Source organism: Brassica oleracea, chromosome C4 (assembly GCF_000695525.1).
Source record: "Brassica oleracea var. oleracea cultivar TO1000 chromosome C4, BOL, whole genome shotgun sequence".
NCBI lineage: Eukaryota > Viridiplantae > Streptophyta > Magnoliopsida > Brassicales > Brassicaceae > Brassica > Brassica oleracea.
The window spans coordinates 39,650,161-39,672,419 of NC_027751.1; the positions used below are offsets into that span (position 1 = coordinate 39,650,161).

Genomic DNA, 22,259 nt, shown 5'->3' on the forward strand with positions numbered 1-22,259 from the left:
CGACGATTTTTTCCCTCAGTATCCTTGCTGTTTTCTTGTAGTGTTTGCTTTGATGGGTTTATTCTTGTTTATGCCAACTTGTGCATGTGGAGATTGGAGGATAAATTAGAATGTGTTTATAGAGGCAAATCCTGAGGAATTAAAAAAAAATTCAGAAAAAAATCTTACAATACTAAAAGCCAAATATGCTCAACATGTAGGGTGTCCACATCACTTAATTAAATCTACCAATCAGAACTTTTCCTTTTGCCATGTCAAATTATCTTTCACTTTAACGGGTCATTCATATAGCTGCTAAAGATTTCAAAATGGGTCCATTCAACTAGGTCGCAAGCTTGACTCTTCCACTTCATCGTCAATCATCATCGTTTTGATTCTCTGCATAATCAACGATGTTTTTTATTCTATTATTTATGGTTTCGTTCAATCTTCCTTTGTTTGTCCTCCTATTTAAGTCTCTTCGTCCAATTTTTGGTGAAACCAAAACCTACTACCTCCACAAAAGAAGATAGAGTCATGGCCATGAAATCTGTTAGATTGACCGTGAAGTCTACCTTCGTCTCCGTAAAGTTTCCAATCTCCGACAGCTCTATTGACCGCGGCCGTCCTATGGAGTATCCAGAGAAACTCCACTGACAAAACACTACAATTGATCTTCCTCATCTGAGTGTCACCGTAAATAGCTTGAACATGGCAAATCCTTTTGTGATCCGTCATGAGGAGTGAATTCGATTGAGGCAAAACGATCTTGCTGAGCTTCTTAGGCTTCTAATCAAGCATCTTTGGAAATTGGAAGCGAGAAAGAGGTATTGCATCGTACAATCTGTTTAGTGATCCTTTCATAATATATGGGTTTCACATGTTTTTTTTTTCTGCAGCCTTTGAAATAAATAATTTTGAGTATTGATGGTTACTTTGAGCTTGCTTAATCTGCTGTGGGTACTCTTGGCTACTTTTAGGAACAGGTGCGTTCTAATCTTGGTGTATGCATATCTTTTAGTCAATAGAATGATTGGTATTGGACTGGGTTTGTTATTGAGTCAGGAAAAAAACATGCTATACAAATCTATTTCTGCATAATAACTATATTTTAATTGAACTCATTGTAGAAATTCTATCTTTTAATGCTGAGCAATCTCAGGTGAGAGACTGATCACTACGTTGTTTCATGTTAATACGTTTTCTAAGGTCTTCAAATGCCGTGTAATTTTGGGTACTGGCTTCTTCACACCTGTACCTATATATGAAATTATTAGTTATGTTTTTATAAAGAGTTCCTTGCATATGGTTCTGGATTTTAATAGCATCCCGTGACAATATCAATCACACGTTGATGTTGGGATTTGATTTGAATTATTTTGCTTCTTTTTGTCGTTGTCTGATTTTTTCTGTTTTTCTTTTCAGTTTATTTTTGTTTAATATTTAGCCATTTCTTTAATTACATATGTAAGTTTATTTAGTTGAACAATTCATTTAGCATGATTAATGGCCCAGGTGCAATTTTCCCTAAATGAGTATTTTCATGTATCATTCTGAGTTTTACTACCGCTTGGTTTTTCGATCAATTATTATATCATGTGTTTCTCCTTCACATTTGCAATAATTATCCAAAGAAAATTATTGCTGGGTAAATCCTTCTGTTTCTCAATTATGTTACACCTGATATTTTGATATTAAAATTTCACATAATTAACGTGTTGTAGTCTTTGCTGATTTCATCTGCTTATGATACTGAGTTCTAGAATTAATAGGTTCATTTTGATTCAAAAAGTATCATAGATAATTCTTTAGAAAATATGCTGGGAACACCAACAGACGTTGCTAATATCTATGTGTTAACCATCCCTCCAAATAGAGTGGCAATGTTGCACCGAGCCCCATGTCTTCATCAAGAGTTTTCATTGACAAGGATGTGCCTCCGACAATTGATTACCTCTCTTGGTATGTGTTTCTGTGGCAATGAATTTTACACTTCAAAACTCTTATCTGATTCAGAGTTCATGTTCCAGGTTGGCTGAGAAGTGAGGACCTATATGTTGCTTCCATGTTTATTGCATTAGAGGTCACCAAGGTTGAAAGCCTTACTATAGGTGAGATTTATGCCTTCCTTAGACAGGAACCTATTCAGGTAGTTTGAAAACTGTTACAACACAAATAACCATCAAAATTACTATGATTAGTGCTTGCTCTTAACCAAATGCAGACAACCTTTTTAACTGCATGCCTTTTATAACCATGGATCCTCATCATGAGATGGCAACTCCACAGTGTCTGTTGGATACAATTGGCCAAACCCACAATGTCAAAGTGAAGGTTTCTGACCGCAGCTTCACTGAAAAATACCATAACTGTCTCAAAGGTTGTATGTCCTCCAGTCTTGCCAGATGTAAGAATCACCTGTGCAGATCAGTCACCGCAGACATTAAAGGTGAGCAACTTCCCGGGCCAATTGTAACATGTAACTCTGCCTTTGGTGAAACCTTTTACACTGGGTCTTCTTCTGGTGGAAGTGCTCCAACTAATGACAGTGAAGTGGAGCAGGAAACCAAGAGTCCAAGATTTAGTAGCTAATACCTGTCAAATCTCAGCTCCATGTTGCTTTAGTTCTGTCATTATCTATATCGCTTAAGTTTATGTACTTCTCTAGGATTTCCTTCTGCATATCTGAACATAATCTTTTCATTTTTTTTTACTCGTTGGAAATACATAACTTACTTTGAGTTGAACTTATTTTACTTAAAGCAAAGTCTCTCCAGATAATGTAAGCATTTGATAAACTCTTATTCTGACAGATTGACACAGTGATTGTGTTTGGTTTTTTGGGTTGATAGATTCACATATCAGATTACCTATACAAAGGTACTGCTCTGCATCTCGCGGCTCAAATAGCCATCCTTGATGTAACAGGATATTGCTTTCCGAGTGTATACCAGTGTCTCAATTGCTGGCGCCTGTTGACTGATAACAAATCTTTAGTTGCTGGATTTGATCAAAAGGTTTTGATAGTGTTTTGAAAGAGTTAAAGCTTATGGCTTCAGTTCTCATGATTAGCTGAAGATGTTTTTTAACCACAAAGTGATATTTAGAGCATCAGATGGAGGAACAACACACAAAGAGACGCTGCAGTTACTCATGAATTTGGGAACTTCTGTTGCTTAGTTCACTGTGGAAGATGGAACCACAATAGATCTTATAGGTTATTATCATATTACCCGATTAATGCTGAGATTTTGAAGGGAGAGGCTAAACTCTAGCTTATTGTTTCCCTTTGTCTCTTTCGTTTTGTATTGAAGGTGGTAAGAGTACAATTCTCCATTATGCTTCATATGGCGGAGACACGCAATGCTCAACCAAATAATAGAACAACATGGTTACTCTTTCTGAAAGTTCAGTGTAAAATTCAGATATGAATTCGTTTCGCATTTGTATTTATCAGCTATGATCGACAAGAGTACCTCTTTGGCTGCCATTAACTCTAATAGGTTCACTTTTTCTCTGTTTCTATGTCTGCCAAACTCAATCTAACAATTTATATAAGACCACATTTTCTTTATTCATTTCCTTTTATTGGTTTCAGATAGACTCCATGGATGGTTTCTTGCTCATGGCATCGGAACTAGCTCGAAGAAACACTAAACCTAATCAGAGAACAGGCACATAACCATCAACATATATCTCTACTAAACCCAACTGCTGGTGGAAAAAAAAGAATTGTTAAACATCAATGCTGAAAACAAACTCATTAGAACTCCTAAATCCTGAAAAGGAACCTCATAAAAATAATATTTAACTGAGAACAACGTAATAACATTTGGTAGAGATATCTGGTATTCACGACATATAAACTCCATGAAAATCATTCTATTTTTCTCAACTTTTCAGAAAATATACAATAAGCAATTAACTGTCTACCTTTTATCAATGTATTAAACCAGATTTTTTCTGCTGTAAAAATATTTTGAATAAATATCTGTGTTTTTATTATTGTTTACGTTTACATTCTAATAATTTAAACTTCATTTTAATATTTTTTATTTGTCATTGTTTCCGATATATATAAGTTAAATATACCAATAGAAATAACTTAATATATTAAAGCAACTACACTAGTTTGATAATATTTAGTAAAATTATATCTAAAACGATGTAACAATTCTATGAAATATAAAAATATACACCAAATAAAATAATAAAATAATATGAAATTTAAATTTCTAAAATTTAAATAATGTACATATGGTAAAGTCAAATATTTTTTATTTTATAAATAAAAATATTTAAAAATAGAAAAAAATTGAATAAGAAATTTTTTGTAAATTATTATCTTTATAAATTAATAAAATTTCAAAATCCCAACAATATTAATTTATTGAGATTTTACTGTAATAATTTATAAAATAAACTCGGGCGTAGTCCGGAAAAGTCTCTGGTTTAACTAAAAAGGCAAAGTCAGATGATTCCCTTGACTAAAAATTTAACTAAAAATCACAGTTTTTTTGTGGTTGCGGGGTTCAAGTTCTTATTTATTGTTGTTCATACGATCGAATCTAAAATACTCAAAAAAATTATTCAGTTCACGATAGTGTCACTATATCTTGGGAAAGACGGCGCTCTCAACTGGACTAAAGGGAAAACTTGAGTGGGTATCATTATAATCAAAAATAAAGAAAAAAAATTGGAAATGGAAAGAGAGGATATGAAGAAGTTTTTTTTTTTTTTGAAAATTAAATATGAAGAAGTTTTTAATTAAGAGATTTAAAGAAACTCAGAATTTAAATGTCAATTGTTTGTTAGCTTAACTTTAAAAATTTTATTTAAAATTTTTGACTTCAAAAAAATTATTTAAAATTTAAGATATTTTTTAAGAATCTCAATGAGGTTTTACCATTGAGACTGCTATAACTCTTCTTTTTTCTAGTGGTTATACCGATGCGGACAAGAACGCTTAAGAGCATGATATCCCACAAAAATTTTAAAAACCAATCCCCAAAATCACCAAATAAAGATCGGTATTTGGGGAGTTTTTGCACTGTTTGCGGGCTCCACCGACACGTGGCAGCCCGCGATTGGTTTATTTTTTTTTTTTTTTTTTCAGAAAAAAAAAAATTCTTAATATGGTCTTAGACTATTGGATTCTGGAATCTCCTCTCCTCTGATTCTTTCTCTGTTTTTTTTTTCTGTTTGTAAACCCATTAATGTGTAACAGCTTAACATATCAATAGTCATCCTTTTATAAGCTACCTTAGATCCATTAGCCCAACAGATCCATTCTGTTGTAAACGCTTAAAGCCCAATTTAGGACCAATAGAGTTTCGGTATAGACACGTTAATTCCACAACCTCTACCTTGTTTTCATCAAAACTTATCATTTCAGACAACCCTCCAAAAGCTTAGTGAATCTCTGACGAACTCCTTTTGTCTTCTACTCTTTTACGACTTATCTTGACGTCTCTCTTTCATCACATATGATGAAACTGAGCTACACAACACAGCTACACCTTCAAGATATCACATTTTATATTCTTGTTTCAATTCCCTTTCTTCCCAAGTCTGAACCGCCAAACTGACAACCCCTTCTTCCGACTTCCCTAACCCTTTAGGATGACAAAGTTGGCCGCATATCGGCTCAAGCTTCGGCTTACACCTCTGGTAAGAGGTAAACGCTTCTTCTTACTTATTTTTCCAAATCTGAGGTAGATCTAAAGATGCAAACCGATGATCTTTATTTTATCAGTAGAACTCAACCTTTTACCTTTTAAAATCGACTTATACCTTCTTATTCGCTGCAATATGAGAATCATCGAGACATCTCATCAGCCGCATGTTGCATGCAGGGCCGGCTCATAAACATTTTAGGCCCCTGGGCAAAAACAAATTATATAGCCTTTTGGCAATTTTTTTTTGAAAATCAAGTAAAAACTAAAATTTAATGTAATTATTTAAGCTATTATATTATTTTGTAAGGAAATTTTCAAGATAATTTAATTTTTAAAATAGATATAACTAAATTTAGTTAAAAATATTTATATTTACTTTTTTGTTTATTAAAAATGCAAACAAATTGTAAAAAAAAAATTGGACCCCTGGGCCCCGGGGCGGTCGCACTCCCCGCCCTACCATCTAAGCAGCCCCTGGTTGCATGGAACCTGCGAACTTTGACAAACACCAAATCCTTCTCCAGTGTCTTCCCAAGTACGGTCTTTGTTAGGATATCAGCTAGGTTTAGCGTAGTATGAATCTTTACCATTATCCTGCTTCCATCGGCAATTACATTTCAAATAAAATTGAACCTATGTGTTTAGTTCTTTTGTAAAAGCATCTATTCTTTACCAAAAATATAGCTGATTGTGATTCACAATTAACTTTAACTGCCCATGTATCATGACTTAGATCTTCACACATACCCTTAATCCATAAGAACTAGTCTTCGTACTGAGACTATAACTCTTAAGGAAGAAAATCGATTCTAATGAAATCATGGCTGGAATTGATATCTTATTTAAATAGAAAGATTTCAAATATCTGGAATTTATTTTTATATATTATATGGATGATCCGAACCGCAAGGAATACCTATTTAGTAGCTTCAGTTAAGGTCATCTACTCTGACTAGCTCTATAGTAAAGAGAGAAATTATTGGTTCGAGCTCCGATCTCCAGCTAGTAGTATTACCTCATACGTGAAAATATAGCCAGTAATTAATCTCATTTTGTGGAGATCAGTTGTATAATCTACATCACAGAATCCTTCCACCTCATGACTTTGCTTCTTTCAAACAGTTCAAGGAAAAATCTTCCTCAAATGTACATTAAAATCCATTTCACTTTCTCTTAGTGTTCTCTATCTGAATTTCCCATAAACCTGCTCACAATCACAGAATCCCTCCAACTGCACATGCATACATAATTTCTCTCATTAACTCTGGTTCCTCTTTGCTTCTTCTTAACTCATACTTTTCAGGTTGAATTGATACCCTAATTGGAGTAGAAATTGGTTTGCAATACGCAATGTTCAAAGTTGAGAGCACATGTTCTAATTATTTTCTTTGAGAAAACTTCAGTGAACCTTCTTCAGAATTTCTTGTACTATATACACACCTAAGATCCTTGTTGCAGCTCACAAATATTTCATTTCATACTTGTGAGAATCATTTGGCAACCAATCTCGTCTTGAACCTTTGTTGGTCAACTCATGAGATGTCTAGTTTCTTTCTATAAACCCACTTGCATCCAATTACCATTTTCTTTCTTGTCTCTTCACAATATCTCAAGTAGCATTTCTGTCAAGCGAATTAATTTACTCTTTACAGGCTGAACCCTGCCTATATATCTTAAGAGCTTAGACATGGATTAAGTTTGAGTTTCGATAAGTTTACAAAGCGCAATATAACAATAATTCAGAATTGGCTAAAGACACTTTGCTCACAAATATTATTTTCAAGCAATCAAGTCAACTCCTTTGCATTCAATTCACCTAATATATCATGAAGTAGGTGATCATTAAGGTTCAAGCAATAAGAACAATCCAAGTGACGAACTCTAATGAAGAATTTCTAAAACAAACAATTTTAAACATTTATTTTTTTAATTTCTTTTCTCACACAAGTGATACAACAATGGTGACTCTGGGGTATCAGAGAATAAGAGAGTACAAAAGTATTTAGACTATAGGTTTGATATGAAGAAATTCGGATCTCCCTCTCTTTCTCCATGGTCCTTCTTTTATGGATGTTGAGGAGCGGATCATAATGGTGACGTGATCTTTGGCAAGTATCAAGTGTCTTTAAAATCATATTTAATGTTCCGACCTCCTTTCTGTTTTTGCTTTGACCATGTCAGTTCAGTGTGGCTTGTCTTCCTAGCTCGGGACGGACCCTCAACTTCCGTGGGCATATTATCTCCTTGTCGGGCTTTTGTGATACTGGACCGGATTTTTGAACTTGGTTTGGACACAGTTAACAGAGGAACCAACTTACCGCCTCTGTGCAGGTTGGTTACCGCTACAAAAAAAAATGAAAACAACAAGATTTGGTTTAGAGAAAAACAAAAGGAAAAATTCGAAAAAGCTTTTAAGAAGAAAAAGTGGAAAGAGAGTTGTGCTCTAGTTCTCTTACAATCGCAGCCACCGATGTGTTTTTCACCTATGAATACATTGGGAACGGTGCGTTGTCCTGTCCATTCTGCCAGAGCTGATTGAACTTGGGCACCATCACCTTTATTATAAATAACAAGAGCAATGAACAATGGTTGAGTATGGATTCTCTGAATCAAACTAATATACACATCTGAGTGTAATGATCCCAGAACGAAACCTAATGGAAAACCTAACTCGAATCTTTAGAGAAAAGAGATAAAGTTATGAATGATGGGCTCGTGAGCAGAAGGATCAAACCAAAAAAAAAAACTTAAACTGTAAGAGAAAGCAGAGAGACATTTTAGATATATATACTTGGATTGGAATCAATAACTAAACAAGAAACTCGCATATAGTTGGATGAAACAGAGGATAGAAGAGAAGAAAACAATCACAAAGTTTCTGGAAACGGTAAAGGCAGAGAAGCCTTCGATTTTGAGATCATAAACATTAAACAATGAAATGATTATACGATGAAGATTGGGGATTATTACTTTCTTTGTCGAGCTCAACTGCGATGAATCTAGCTCCCAGTTTCTTCAAAAGATCTTTCACTTTCACACAGTATGGGCAATACGACTTGCTGCAAAAATATAAAACCCATCAAAATACAAAAAACTCTCTCTTTGGTACATCCATGTATGGTAATTGTAATATCTTTCCATGGGAACATACACACAATCAAAGCCTTCACAAACAACCATGCATGAATCGAGAGTAAAAAACACGAGTCGAGAAGAGACGGACCTGAAAACAACGACGGCATTGCTGGAAACGATCTCTTTAGCCTTCTTCATCGCCATCTTTAACCCTAGATTCGCTTTTCTTGGTTTCTCAGGAATGTTGGGAGAAGAAGCGAATCAATCCGCTTTATCGAAACGCAGTTGCAGACTTTTGTCATCAGTCAACTATATGAAACGCTTGTTTAGTATATCTATCAGCCGTCGATTTTGAAACGTATATTTTTTTTTGGAGGGGGTTAATAAAATTAATAAATAAATACTTTCGCAGTTTCCTTTAAAAAAAGGTGGCCAAACAAAATCAAATCTTCTATACTAATAAAATAGAGTTTTTTTCTCTCTTTTGCTGGAAGGTATTTTCGATCTGGGTTTTATTTTCAGTTTTGGGCTTGAATTTTCTTTTTATGAAAGTTCAGCTTAAGCGTATTTGTATTTATGTTTCCCTCGGCCATCTCTGGGCCGTGTTCGTGACAGGAACCAATCTACAAAAAACTGAACTTCGTCGTCTTCTTATTTACCCTAGAAACCACATCAGTATGAATCTGCCACTGTAACGCCGATGGTCATCAATGCCACTTTATAGTTAAGATTAACATTTACGATCCCAAATCCACGTCCCACTGCTTAACCTTAATTACTCCAATCCCTGTTCCTTCACATTCTCTAATTTGCTCCTATATATAAGCATCTAGGCATCGACAAGCCTCATCACTCAAACCGCTCCTTAGTGTTTGATGGGCACACCATGCTCTTCACCAGAAATCAGAGAGGTTGGGTATGGAGTGTAGGGTCATCATCGCTACAAACATCAATCCCAGATTCGTAGCAGGTGATCCCCTCTCCACTTTTAATCTTTAAAGCTTCTTAGTACAGAACATCTAACTCTGCCGAATCAATTTCATTGTTCGGTCTTTATGACAATAACTTGAAACCCAATTTCTTCTTGTCTTATTGTATCTCATCAGATATGTGTTTGTTCTCAAGGATATCTCACCTGAATTAAGCCGCCCAAAAAGACATTTGACATAAAATGTAAAAGAGGTCTGATCAGAGGTTGAGGAGAGGTTTGCTTGTGTCATTTCCTCATCCACATTGATCTTTACCAAGGAACTACCACAGTACAGTCAAGTATTTTTCTGTGAAAAATTTAAGCTAGCACCTCTTTGATCCGCCAGTTCGCCTTGGTTTTGTGCAGTAACAGGTTTGACCCCAATCCCATAAAACATCGGGATGGGGCTCATTTTTGCGGTTTCATATTTTCAAAGAAAAAGTTGTAAGATTCTTATAAAAGTTTATATTTTTGTAGATTTAACTAGAATAATATATCACAACATGGCAAACAAAATAAGGCGGTTGTAATCTAAGCTTTCACGCTTCCATTAGAGTTACCACCATATCTTTAAATCTCCACTTTAAAGCTTAACTTCCAAGTTTCGCTTGATGAATTGAAAACTGGGTGTTCTAGACAGTGTGTCGTCAAGGCGTGTAATGTGAATAAAGGTGGTAAGGTAATCGGAGTTGATAAGCTTCAGTCTCTACATACATCAGTGAGAATTCTTGGAGAGATAAATAACTTCCAAGTTGCTTAGCTTCAACACACCTGAAATTATCCCAAGGAATGCGAGAGTGTCGGAGGTGACATTACGAAACTTCAGTCTGATACAAAACCAAGGCTCGATAAAGTGGAAACATGAATAGAAATAGAGTTCATTGATTCATCCAAACTGGTGAGAGAAGCAGAGGAGATGAATTAGGGTGACTCCAATCCGGTGAGAGACAATAGATACAAAACCAGAATCCAACTTTGGAGGCTTTGTAACTGAAACTTCGGGAAAGTAAATATTAGTTACAACTAATGATCATTTGAATGCTTTGTAATTTGGCGTTATATTGGGGTTGTTCGTCCTTCTGCTATAAAACAAAGTTCATGCTAAAATAATTTAAAAACAAATTTAATAAAGTATTAAAAATTGAATAAATTTCATTATAAATTGGAAATTTTATATAAACTGAAACAATCATATATACTAAAACATAATTTATTGTTAAATAAAATATTTTAATTATTATCTATGACATTATTGAAACTATTTATATAGTGCTTTAAAATATACATTTTTACAATTTTATCACATTACATTATATTTCAATTGATTTAGCTTGGAATTAGATTAATTAGTTATCATGAGAAATTTAATTAATGTAATAATATTAAAGTTTGAAAATCTTTAAAAAAATGTATCAGTTATTTTTACTTTAGATTTTCTTCAACTATATCAAACTGAAATAAAAATCAAAAGAAAAAATATAAATTATTACATTTTCCGTAATTTTGTTTATATAATAAATTTGTGTTCACTAAAAAAAGTTTCTTTCAATTCAAATCAACAAAATTTAATAAAATTAACAATATACTCTTTGAAAAAAGTATTTATTATTTTCAATATAAAGTAAATTTTCAAATATTTTATAAAATTAAAATATATTTTAATTTAAAATAAATTCAGTGTAAACTCAACCGTCCGTAGGGCGGGCCGACCACTAGTATTTTTATAAAATTAGCTAAATGAACATATTTTTTAAAAAAAAATGGTCCCCTTGAATTTATTGGTTTGTCGTGAAGCTCGTCCGGACCAAGCAAATTAAAAAAAAAAATTGGGGAGTATTGGAAAACCAGTTTTTTTTTTATCAAATTAATATTATTAATATTTTTAATTATAAAAATACAATTCGATAAGAATAAAACCATATAAAATAACTAACCTCTTACATATAATCAAACATTGTGTAACACATATTCACAACAAATACGACAGTACCCGCTTATCACGTATAATCCATCAAACAATAAGAGCATAGCTCCAAACTCTCTCTTTCAAAATCAAACCATATGTTCTGTTATTAGATATAATCAACCGTTTTGCAACACATTTATATTCACAACTACAACATTACCTGCTTGTCAGATATATGACCCATTTATCCAAATAGTAGTAGAAAGGGTTACACCATGCCATGAGTCATCCATCAAACAGTACAAGAGATAGCATACATAAATTCGTAAGACTTGGGCACTTTAAGAACAGCATCAAACCACTCCACTTCCCCCCGAATCTCTTCACAGCTGCGCCGTTCAAGCTTAATCTCTGCACACCAAATAATCTCCTCCCTAAACCCACTTGCAGGGGCATACATGTCCCACAAAACCAACATCTTTCCACCGTGTTCCACCAATTTGACACAACTGTAACCTGCAAACTCCGGTAGCCCTTCTAAACCTTGTAATTTCCCAAAAACATCATCATTCTTGGTGTCAAACCATTCAAACTCACCACTGCAAGACCTATAATAGTAGGCTATGTTCCCTATCATGCAGGGAGAATCCCAATCCGTATTCGATCCTAGCAACTCCCCTGTCCTTTCCTTTGGCTTAAAAGCCAGACCCTTCTCACCGGTAGTTTTATTGACGCTCGCTACGATCATCTTTCCTTCCATATTCTTACCGTGGAGCTCACGTTTTCCAGGCGGCACGGGCTTCCAAGTTCGTGTCTTCGTGTTGAACACTTCAATACAGTTCAAAGAAGTTGGATCTTCACCGTTTCCTGCTAAATACATCTTACCATCATGTTCACTATCAGTGTATGCAAGCCGCAAGCTTGGAGCTTCGAGCCAAGTGTGAGTTCGACAGTCAAGGAATGGGACGTTAGAGCAGGGAGCCTTTTCAACGTGTCCGCAGATGGCGTAGATGTAAGGACCGACCGCCACGAGAGTTGTCCAATCGACAGGAGGTGCGTTAAGAACTGAGACTGGAACCAACAGATTACCACTCGACTTCTTCTTGTTGGTTAGGGTTTGGAACTCAGGCTTCCGACAGAGAGTGAACCAGCGAGTATTGGGGTCAGGAGGGAACCGTAAGCAGAGATAGAGGCAACTCTCGGTGCGGCCTATGAGGGATCGGGTCTCGTAAAGCTCAGGCGAAGAAAGGAGAGACCGAAATCTTTTGGAGACGAGGGAGAGAGTTGGGTAGTATGATCTAGAGATGCGTGCGAAGCAAGTCAATAGCAAGTCATCAGGAAGTAACGAAATCGGTGTCGACTGCTGCGGTGTCTGTGGGAGTTCAGGTGACGGCTTCTTCTTCTTCTTCTTCCTCTTCTTAATTAGCAGTAAGATTCGTCGGTACAAATTAGCCGTTGAAGATGGAGGCATTATAAGTAAGGTTTGTCGATATGATTAGCAGTTGATCAAAGTCTCTGTCTTAAGAGAGATACGCCGGTGGAGTTTTAATAGGCCTCGATTTGTTGATCTTTTCTTGTTCATTATTAGTTTATCGAATAGACCCAGTGCATACTTTTAAATTATATTATTAAAGGAGAAAATTCAAGTTGAATACACCATTTCTTTATATTACCACAAATATAAAACTAGTAGAAACTGCAATGCCCTTGACCTTGACCAAATGGCTTTGAGGATTAGAAAGACGACTAGGCAGTTCACAATAAAAAAAAAAAAGGTGAATCAGAGTTGATGAACTTTTTAAATGAGGTTTTCTTACTTGTATAGTTTTATGATTATTTATATCTTTTTGTAAGAATACTTTAAATTGTTGATCACAAAATTTGATGACAAAAAAAAAAGTTGATCACAAAATTTATAAAGTGAAACTTTTAACTATTTGGCAATTTATTGTCGTTCTTAAAATTCAAAATACAACATATACAAAATATCTAAAATTTACAAATCGTTATCTAATCTTTATTTTAATAATATAAAATTAAATAAATGATAAACGATCTACAAATAGTTATCTAATCTTTATTCTTTACTATTGTTAATTTTTACATATATATATATATATATTTAAATCACATTAGATAATTTCTTTTATTCAAGGAAAGAAGGAGTAGAGTTTTTTTTAAATTACTAATTAGTTTTATTGTTAGTTCAACAAAAAATATTGTATATATCTAAGTACACCAAATAATGAATGACATATATTGTAATTATTTTCTTAATTTACAGGGAAATATTTTGAGAAATACACTTATATGAGATTTTAATTTGGAAATTACATCATTATTTAAGTTTTTTTTTTAATTTAATTTTATATATGTTACTAAATTATCCTATCTGAATATGTAAAATTATTATCAAAATTTTAAAAGTACCAATCAAATTATAAAAAATAATTATTTTGATTTACTATTTTCAAAAATGCCAAAAAATGTTTATTTTAAAATAAAATAGAAATCCATATAAAATAAGGTAAGACAACAAAAATAATAAAATTTAAAGAACCAGATATGGATACTATTTCGGAAATTAAAATAAAACTACCAAATATTTTTTTAAAAAGAATAGAAAACTTATAAAGATGTAAAGTTGTACGAGCTTAAAACAAAAATGCTTTTAAAGTTGGAGCTACATAATTTTAAAATGTTCTAAATCATTATTTTAATTTACTATGTCAAAAAATATCATTTTTCCTAAAAAAGAATCTTTTAAAATAAAATAGAAATCCATATAAAATATGGCAAGCTAACAAAATAAAAATTGTTAAAGGAATCAGATAACATTAACATAAAATTAACCAATAATTATTTTTAAAGATTAAAAAACTTATAAAGAAGTAAATCTATATGAATTTAAAACACATATGCTTTTAGAGTTGAAGTTACATAATATTAAACATATTCGCAAATAATTTAAAATAAAAAATCATTAAAATATACTAATTCAACATCTTAGTATATTATTTTCAAAATATTAAGATTTTGTTATCTTCAAAGTAAAATGATGAGTAGTATCAACTATGGTAACAAAAAATTAAAAATGAAGTGACTCACTAGAAAAAGAAGAACTGAGATAAACTTAGTTTTTTCTATATCTCCTTATCCGTGATAGAGTTTTCAAAATTTCAATTTAAAAAATCTTTAGTAAGAGCAATCCACTTGTGTGAGATATATATTGTTAAAACTAATTTATTTTCTGAGTTTCAAACTGTTTCTTATTAAATAAAAAGAATTTAAAGAATTTATTTACCGATAAAAGTAGGATTTTAATAAACGTTATCATCTAACTTAAAATTACCAATTACAGTTCGGCAAATCATTATTTTAATTTACTATTTCAAAAATATCAAAAATCCAGCGAAATTTGATAATGTGATATAAATGTTAACAAAATTAAATGATATGGTAGATGATGTATGATTTTTCCAAACAACTATTTGAACTTTGTTTAAGTATGTAATTACTCGATAGTGTGGTTATATATGTGGACACTCAATATATATATTTTGTTTGCATGATTTAACGGTTAACCTGTACTTGCACACTATCCGTTTGTTGTTTAAAACACATGTACTTATACACTACGAATTTCTTAACCAATATTAGTATATATATATATATATATATATATATATATATATGAATTTCATGACTTTCATTGTATTTTTTTTTTCAGAGCACACAATGTATGGAATGAACCCAAAACAATTCAAATTCTTCTTCTTTTTGTCAAAAAAAAAAACAACTCAAATTCTTAGAGAGCATCTCCAAAAAAAAACTTTATTTTGAAGTTTCTAAAACTCTATATTTGAAGTTTAAAAGTGTTTTTCTCCAAAAGCAAAATTTCAAATTTAACTTCAAAACTATTTGTATTTTATAATATGGTCCTTATATTTGTCATAACTAATTTGAATTCATAAAACTTTTATAAATAACTAGCACATATGTAAACATATTACAACAATGTTAATTAATAAAATTTAAATAAAAATAACTTAATTAATATTAAACTTCAAAAAAAATATCATATTATTCCATAAAATGATTTTCTATTAGTGCATTTTGAAGTAAAAATGGCTCTCCTTATTTTTACTTTGTAGGTTACGAGCTAAAATTTGTTGAAATTAGGTGATCTTAATACTTGTAAATACATTAGATCAGAACAAGAAAGTAAAAGAGAAACATAAAATATTGTTAAAAAACTATTTTCATTTCGATAATATTAATACTCGTGAATATATTCGAAATGAACAAGAAAGAATTGTACGAAAAACCTCAAAACAACAACAACAACCATCTTCAGTTACAAAAAAAAAAAAATTGAACAATATTTGAAAATTTTGAAGGTTCTGGATCAAACTTATATGACTATTAGTGTTGTTGTAATATTTAAATTTGTGTAATAGTTATGTCTTTATGTATTTTTTTAAAAAAAAATTTGTTAAGTTTCTTTTGTATATTATTGTTGTCTAAATTTAGTTTAAAATATTTTTAATCTTATTTAAAATTTTATTTAATTTTACGTGTAAAACTTAAATTTTGTAAAAAAAAATTAAAATATTTATGAGATATAATTTTTTAAGGATTAAAACAATAAACGAGAAAGAATTTATGAATCGTAAAGCTGATGTGTAATTGTAGGGACCAAAATGCAAATAAAATTATGAAACTTCAAATTTGAAGTTTTGAAATTCTTTTTTGGAGAGCAAAAAAATAGAATGTCTTTTGGAGATGCTCTTATGGTACATTGAGTTTGGTCTTACTATTAGCAAGATTTGTTTTCCATTTGCATATATTCCCATTCGCCTTTCAATTTCTTTTTCCTTTTGCATATTTCATAATCACAAAATGTACGTTCAAAATGTAGGAATTATATATACGTCATAGAGTTGTGTATGGCTAAAGCACTTTTTTGTTCAAACACTAACCCAGTTAATTACCAATGAACATCTGAATCAAGAGCAACAACTTCAATTAACTAACTTCAATCAAGAGCAACAACTTCAATAAAAAAAAAATAAAAAAAATAAAAAAAAAAAAAAAAAACTTCAATCAACTAACTCGAAGCCCATTTCGGGGCAGCCTCCGTAATCTTGTTCTCTTCAACTAGGATCTTCTTCAAGCATTGTGACTTGTGAACAAAAGCTTCAACTTCATCAGCCTGAATCAATATACAACTTACAATATCTAAATTCCTCAGCTTCACACAGCTTTTGTTCAGAGAAACCAACAACACTGAACCTGTCAAGTTTTTACATCCTCTCAAACTCAACTCAACCAAACCAGTGCAAGAAGCTTAACATCGAAACGACTTCTTTGTCGAATAACAACTCGTTAAACGAAAATTCCGGTTTCCTTAACCTCCCCAAATGCTGTCCTAACGTCGCCAATAAACCGGGTTCTATCTCAACCGCGTCATAGCTACGCAAAGAGAGCTCTTCAAGACTCCAACTAAAGCTAAAAACTTTAGACTATATATAACCAGTCACAATCAGGGGCGTTCCTGCAATACTCGGGGCCATAAACACAACAAAAATGGGGGCCCTGCCTATACTTAGCATTATAGCAATCTTTTTTTCTGCTTTCTTTTTTCGGATCCTAATTGGCACTGTGTTTTCCTTGTAGAAATTCTTAAAATTATAGTGTTAAAAGTGTTTTTTGCAACAGAAAGATTTAATTTTTTTTTGCTAAATACAGAAAGATTTAAGTTACAAACATAAACTATAAAAATACATACATGTCATCATAAGGAGAAGAAGACTCAACGAAACAAAAACAGAGCGAAAGGAGAGTAGAAGACGAATGATGAATCGTGAGGAGAGAAGGAAGAAGGAATGTTGCTATAGAGAAAAATAAACATTGCTATAGAAAATTAGCATTTGTTTTTGACTTTTTTTTTCTGTAAATTAATTGTAGGTCCCAGTTTACTTATAATATTTTCTAGAGTGAATGCGTGAAAGATACCCAATTAAGGTCCAAATCAGAAGAAAGCCCATAATTATGGATAATCCAAAAAGGAGTAATTTTTTGACACTGTGCGGGCGAAAATACTCTATGCTTTATCGAAAACAAGTAACTCTAGATTTATCAGCTAAATATTTACATAGCAGGTAACAATCTACATATCAACTAACATATCAGCTAATAATTTCAGTATCATCTAACAATCTATGTATCAAACAAATGTATCGACTAACAAATCATATATCAGTTAATGAAACTATTAACAATTAATTAGTTATCTATCAAATAGCCCCAAAACTATTTGTAACAGCTAACACTTCATGTATCGATTAAGAATCCATTAAAATCTAAATAATAGCAAGTAAGTAATAAAATACCTACTAACGTATATATTATCTAAAAGTTGATTGTGAGTCGAAATTAGAAACATTGGAATTGGGGTGAGATAATAAGATTAGCATTATGGATGTCAAAAGAATCAGAATAAAAAAATAAAGATTTATGTTGAATTAGAAGATGATTTGAAGAATCTATACGAGAGATAAAGAGATTATAATACATAAAAGGGAAAAAGGAGAGAGATAGAGATAAGGGTATTAAAGTCATAAAAAATATTTAAAAAAAACAAGAATATATGACAAATTATATGGGCTTTTATGTGCATTCTTACCGATTACTCTATTTTCTATAGATTTTTTCCATTTCTTCTTTCGGAAACTCTTTTCTTGATTATTAAAAAACTGTAAAAAATTAAACTTAACCACATAAATAAAAAAAATTAAATTGGGGGCCCTATAGAAATGGGGGCCCAAAACCTATGTTTCAGTTAGTTTTGGTCCAGGGACGCTCCTGATCACAATGTATAAGAGCTTGTAAACCCCAGAGTAGATAAAGATTGATAAAAATTGAGTTGTGATGTGGTATGAAAGTTTCACTTATAGCATTAATTATATCTGGTTGAATAGTAAAGTTTTACTCGTGCTTGTTGAAAGGGATCACAACATCGAGCAACTTCAGCACTCGGGTTAGACAACAACACAAATCACACAGTGCCCATTGAGATCTCATTAAGTATTGGACTTTTTATTCGTATAAATGTGCACAAAAAAGTCTGATTTTGGATTCATTCTTGTATCGCTCTGTACCCTTACAATCATCAATTTTACAAAGAGATAAGCTCAAAAAAAGAAAAAAAGTTCTGCCCTTTGGAATAACTAAAAAGGTGTTTTGAACAAAAAGAGACAGAAAAAAAAAAGAACAAAAGAGACTAATGGCGGCGATAAGTAGATGAGAAAGGTCAGAAATGTAGATCAAACCCACTGACGATAGATAGATTGAGAAAAAAAAAGAAGGCAAACCGAATCAACCCAAAATGCTTTTACCGAAACCGAACCAAAATTTAATTGCAAAGCAAATGGCGATTCAGTCCTTTACGTGGCGTGTACGTTGCCACTTATGATCACTGATATAAGAGGTTATAATATTGTTATAGCTCCACTAAAGTCTTCTTGTCATGCGTGATAAGTACATCGACGTGTGTGATAAGTAATTTCCACTATGAGGACGGCTTTATTAAATTACAATATACTCTCTTTCGTTCCTAAAAGATCTATATTCTAAAAAAAAAATTTGTTTCAAAAAAATACATATTTTATATTTTCAATGTAATTTTTGTCAACTAATAATATGAAATTGTAAAGTTCAAGAACATTAATTGCATTTCTTAAAATTTTATTGGTTTAAAAATATAAAAAAAATAAAATTACAAAAACTATGCATTTATAGCTAAGTTTTAATATGTTTTATTAAAATTTGTGAAAATTCTAAAACATAAAATCTTTTAGGAACTGAGGGATTAGTTAAACTATTATAATTATTTGTACGAACAATTATTATGAATTTCGTGATCAACTATTGTGATCCTGTTGACCACTGTAATGTTTAGTTGTTAGCTGTTACAAATGTTAGCTTTTATACACTCAGTTATGGAAATTAGTAAACTATAATCACTAGAAATTAACAAACAAATAATAGAGAGAAAAGGAAAGAGGGTTTTGTTATTTTAGACGATTTTTGAAAAACCAATATAATCAGAAAAACTATATTTTTTGTATCTTAAATAAGAGCATGGAAATTTTTGGATTTATTATTTTACCAAAAAATTCAGGTAATTCAGTAACTAAAATAATGAAAATTGCATTCACTAACCAAACAAAAAACCATACTTCACTAATTAACCAAAATTACATATTTCTCTTATTTTCTCTTCGTATCTTTTTCCATCTTTCTCTTTACAAAACTAATTTTTATTTTTTGTTATTTCACAAATAGACCCTAGAATAATGTCAAGATACTCTTTAATGAAAATATATAGATTAGTGTAAAATAAAACAAGGTTTTCTGTAATGCAATAGAAATCGGAAACGAAATTATTAAAGATATCAAAAGTAATGTTGTATTGATCTTAATCGAAAACATCTTCTGGCATCTTGGTTAACTACTTAAAAGATTTTTCATATTTTAACTCTGTCCTTTGAAACCGTTTTAGTTAGTAAATCATGAGTTTACCGTTGAAGAAAATCAGATTTTGAGAACTAAATTCTTGTTCTTTAATTCAAACCAACTTTTTTTTACCGGTGGCGTATCCAAGATGAGAGGCAATGACTCTTTTTCCCCTTTCTTTTATATTTTGAACTTTCACATATTTCTTTTCTCTCACTTTATCGAATATCCACATTCTTTTTTCTTCTGCGGCGGTCTATTTCTGCAAAAGTAAGATTTTATTGAAACCCTCGTTTTGTCTAATTACCTCTTAGTTAAAAATGTTTCAAGTCAGATTTCAGAGTCTACTATAGGATTTCAGAATCTATTATATATATAATCGTAGGCGAGAACTCTTTTAGATTTGACCATAATTCTCAGATAGTAAATGATTTTATTTTTATCTAAATTTTTTTTTATTTATTTTGGAGATCGAATACTCAACCCCGTAAACCAGAAGTCGGAAACAGAAAATCAACGTCTTAGTTTTTTTAGAAATTACGCATGTGGATTAATTATCCCTGACAATACAGTGATATATAGGTTTATACTCAAACTCAGGGGCGAAGGCAGCGCTAGGAGTGTTACAAAAAAAAAAAGGCAGCGCTAGGTACCCATACAAATAATAAGATTCAAATTTTTATGCTTAAAAGTTAAAACCATTAAAATTTGTTAGGTAAAATGGTAAAAACCATGCACCTATTTATACCGGTTTATAACTATTTATAAATTAACCTATGAATTTAGTTTGCCTAGAATCTCATGTCAATACTGAAATAAACTTAGATCTTAGTGTTTCGGATATACCTGGTTACTCGCATCGAAAAAATAAATAAACCAAGTCGAGAATTCTAGCACTCCAAATGTCGTGCCTCTACCGGTATCCACACGCACACAAATGGGATCGATACGGGATGCTAGTGCCGTCGAGATCAAATCTCAAGCTATTAGGGTTTCACCATTGCTTGTTTTAAGAAGAAACACTTTTCTTCTTTTGATTATGAGAACACGTTCTCTGTCTCGTGCTGAGACGATATGCGGCCAGCCTCTATCTCACTTTCAAGCAATATATATATATATATGTGTGTGTGTTACGTGACCTAATCTCATTAAACATGAGAATGACCCAAGTCCATTATGTTAATTGACTTAATCATATTAAGACAATTCACATCCAACATATATACTGTAATTATATATATCAAATATATATAATATCTAAACATGAAACTCCAATTTATGTATTAATCCAATTTGCTTAGGTGTGTGACCATGTAGGATCATATAAAATTAATAATGGATTCTCAATCCATAGATTATAAGCGGTTTCTAGCAAAACATTATAACCACCTAACTTTATACGATTGTCGAACCTCGACGTTACGACTTTAACAAGAGTAAGTACAAATGATTTTAGGACATTCCCAACAATCTTCCACTTGTACTAGAATCATTTATTCTTATAATCCTTTTGTCTCTATGTCTCGATCTCAGCATAAGGCAAGAACCAGTGTCATCCTTATTAAGCTAGATCATGTTTATCGAACTCTGATTTAGACTGATAAAAACAAACGACTGACATTCACCTCGTTTGAGCACGGCCATGCATTTACCAGTATCAAATCTTTGATAGGCCCAGAGATATTTATCTCCCGTTATATGGGAGGGACAAATCCCATCTTGTTCCATCCCTGTTCCTTACACACTTCATAGAACACCTAATCAATGCCTTTATAATCACCAGTTACGGCTGACGTTTGACAAGGTCAAAGTGAACTAATCCACAAGTAAAGAATCATGACGAACCCAGGTCTAAGGACTATACTCTATAGTCGTAATGAACAACTCTTATGACACTCATATAACAATCTTGTAGAGTTCTCGTTAGCGGGTCAGTCCGATCATGTGTTCTCTAACACATATCCATGTGATTGACTTCAATACCACATATTGAATGACTCCATGAAACTTATTCATCGATCCCCTCACATACTAGCCATTCATGGTTATTAATGTCCTACGTTAACAACTTTGACTAGGAACCTCAATAATTTATAGCATCTTTCACTTATAGGGTTTCATGATCAAGTCA

General features: G+C 32.1%; 3 protein-coding genes and 1 long non-coding RNA gene across 5 annotated transcripts; 2 read left to right on the top strand and 2 right to left on the bottom strand.

The window, feature by feature from the left end:
- The first annotated feature begins 312 nt into the window (after nt 1-312).
- LOC106340735 lies at nt 313-2,695 on the top strand. 2 transcript variants are annotated; one of them, XR_001269496.1, is made up of 5 exons: nt 313-806; nt 879-965; nt 1,856-1,941; nt 2,010-2,090; nt 2,269-2,695. XR_001269496.1 is itself a non-coding variant. In XM_013779581.1 (5 exons), the coding sequence occupies exons 2-5, from the start codon at nt 907-909 to the stop codon at nt 2,569-2,571; spliced, it is 594 nt and encodes a 197-aa protein (XP_013635035.1). In that variant the 5' UTR covers nt 313-806; nt 879-906; the 3' UTR covers nt 2,572-2,695. The 2 variants fall into 2 exon arrangements, 1 of the variants encoding a protein (XP_013635035.1); XM_013779581.1 differs by having other exon boundaries at nt 2,204-2,695.
- A 2,679-nt stretch (nt 2,696-5,374) lies between these two features.
- Nucleotides 5,375-7,137, top strand: LOC106337579. Its single transcript, XR_001269054.1, has 2 exons — nt 5,375-5,656; nt 6,961-7,137. It is a non-coding gene; the product is annotated as an uncharacterized LOC106337579 (long non-coding RNA).
- Nucleotides 7,138-7,445: 308 nt separating this feature from the next.
- LOC106337578 (glutaredoxin-like) lies at nt 7,446-9,054 on the bottom strand. Its single transcript, XM_013776683.1, has 4 exons — nt 8,881-9,054; nt 8,628-8,716; nt 8,114-8,212; nt 7,446-7,999 (listed from the first exon to the last, which is right to left on the bottom strand). Exons 1-4 carry the CDS (start codon nt 8,934-8,936, stop codon nt 7,773-7,775), a joined length of 471 nt encoding a protein of 156 aa, XP_013632137.1. The 5' UTR covers nt 8,937-9,054; the 3' UTR covers nt 7,446-7,772.
- Nucleotides 9,055-11,644: 2,590 nt separating this feature from the next.
- Nucleotides 11,645-13,201, bottom strand: LOC106340525 (putative F-box/kelch-repeat protein At4g39600). Its single transcript, XM_013779395.1, has one exon. The coding sequence runs from the start codon at nt 13,077-13,079 to the stop codon at nt 11,901-11,903; it is 1,179 nt and encodes a 392-aa protein (XP_013634849.1). The 5' UTR covers nt 13,080-13,201; the 3' UTR covers nt 11,645-11,900.
- Between the last annotated feature and the right edge of the window lie 9,058 nt (nt 13,202-22,259).

Bases quoted from the DNA above. Each gene is read 5' to 3' on its own strand.
- LOC106340735 (XM_013779581.1), top strand. From the start codon at position 907: ATGGTTACTTTGAGCTTGCTTAATCTGCTGTGGGTACTCTTGGCTACT. The intron at 966-1,855 runs GTGCGTTCTAAT...CCCTCCAAATAG, and splicing joins TTGGCTACTTTTAGGAACAG to AGTGGCAATGTTGCACCGAG. The intron at 2,091-2,203 runs GTGAGATTTATG...AACCAAATGCAG, and splicing joins GGTTGAAAGCCTTACTATAG to ACAACCTTTTTAACTGCATG.
- LOC106337578 (XM_013776683.1), bottom strand. From the start codon at position 8,936: ATGGCGATGAAGAAGGCTAAAGAGATCGTTTCCAGCAATGCCGTCGTT. The intron at 8,717-8,880 runs GTCCGTCTCTTC...ATATTTTTGCAG, and splicing joins AATGCCGTCGTTGTTTTCAG to CAAGTCGTATTGCCCATACT. The intron at 8,213-8,627 runs GTAATAATCCCC...TTTATAATAAAG, and splicing joins AGTTGAGCTCGACAAAGAAA to GTGATGGTGCCCAAGTTCAA.
- LOC106340525 (XM_013779395.1), bottom strand. From the start codon at position 13,079: ATGCCTCCATCTTCAACGGCTAATTTGTACCGACGAATCTTACTGCTA.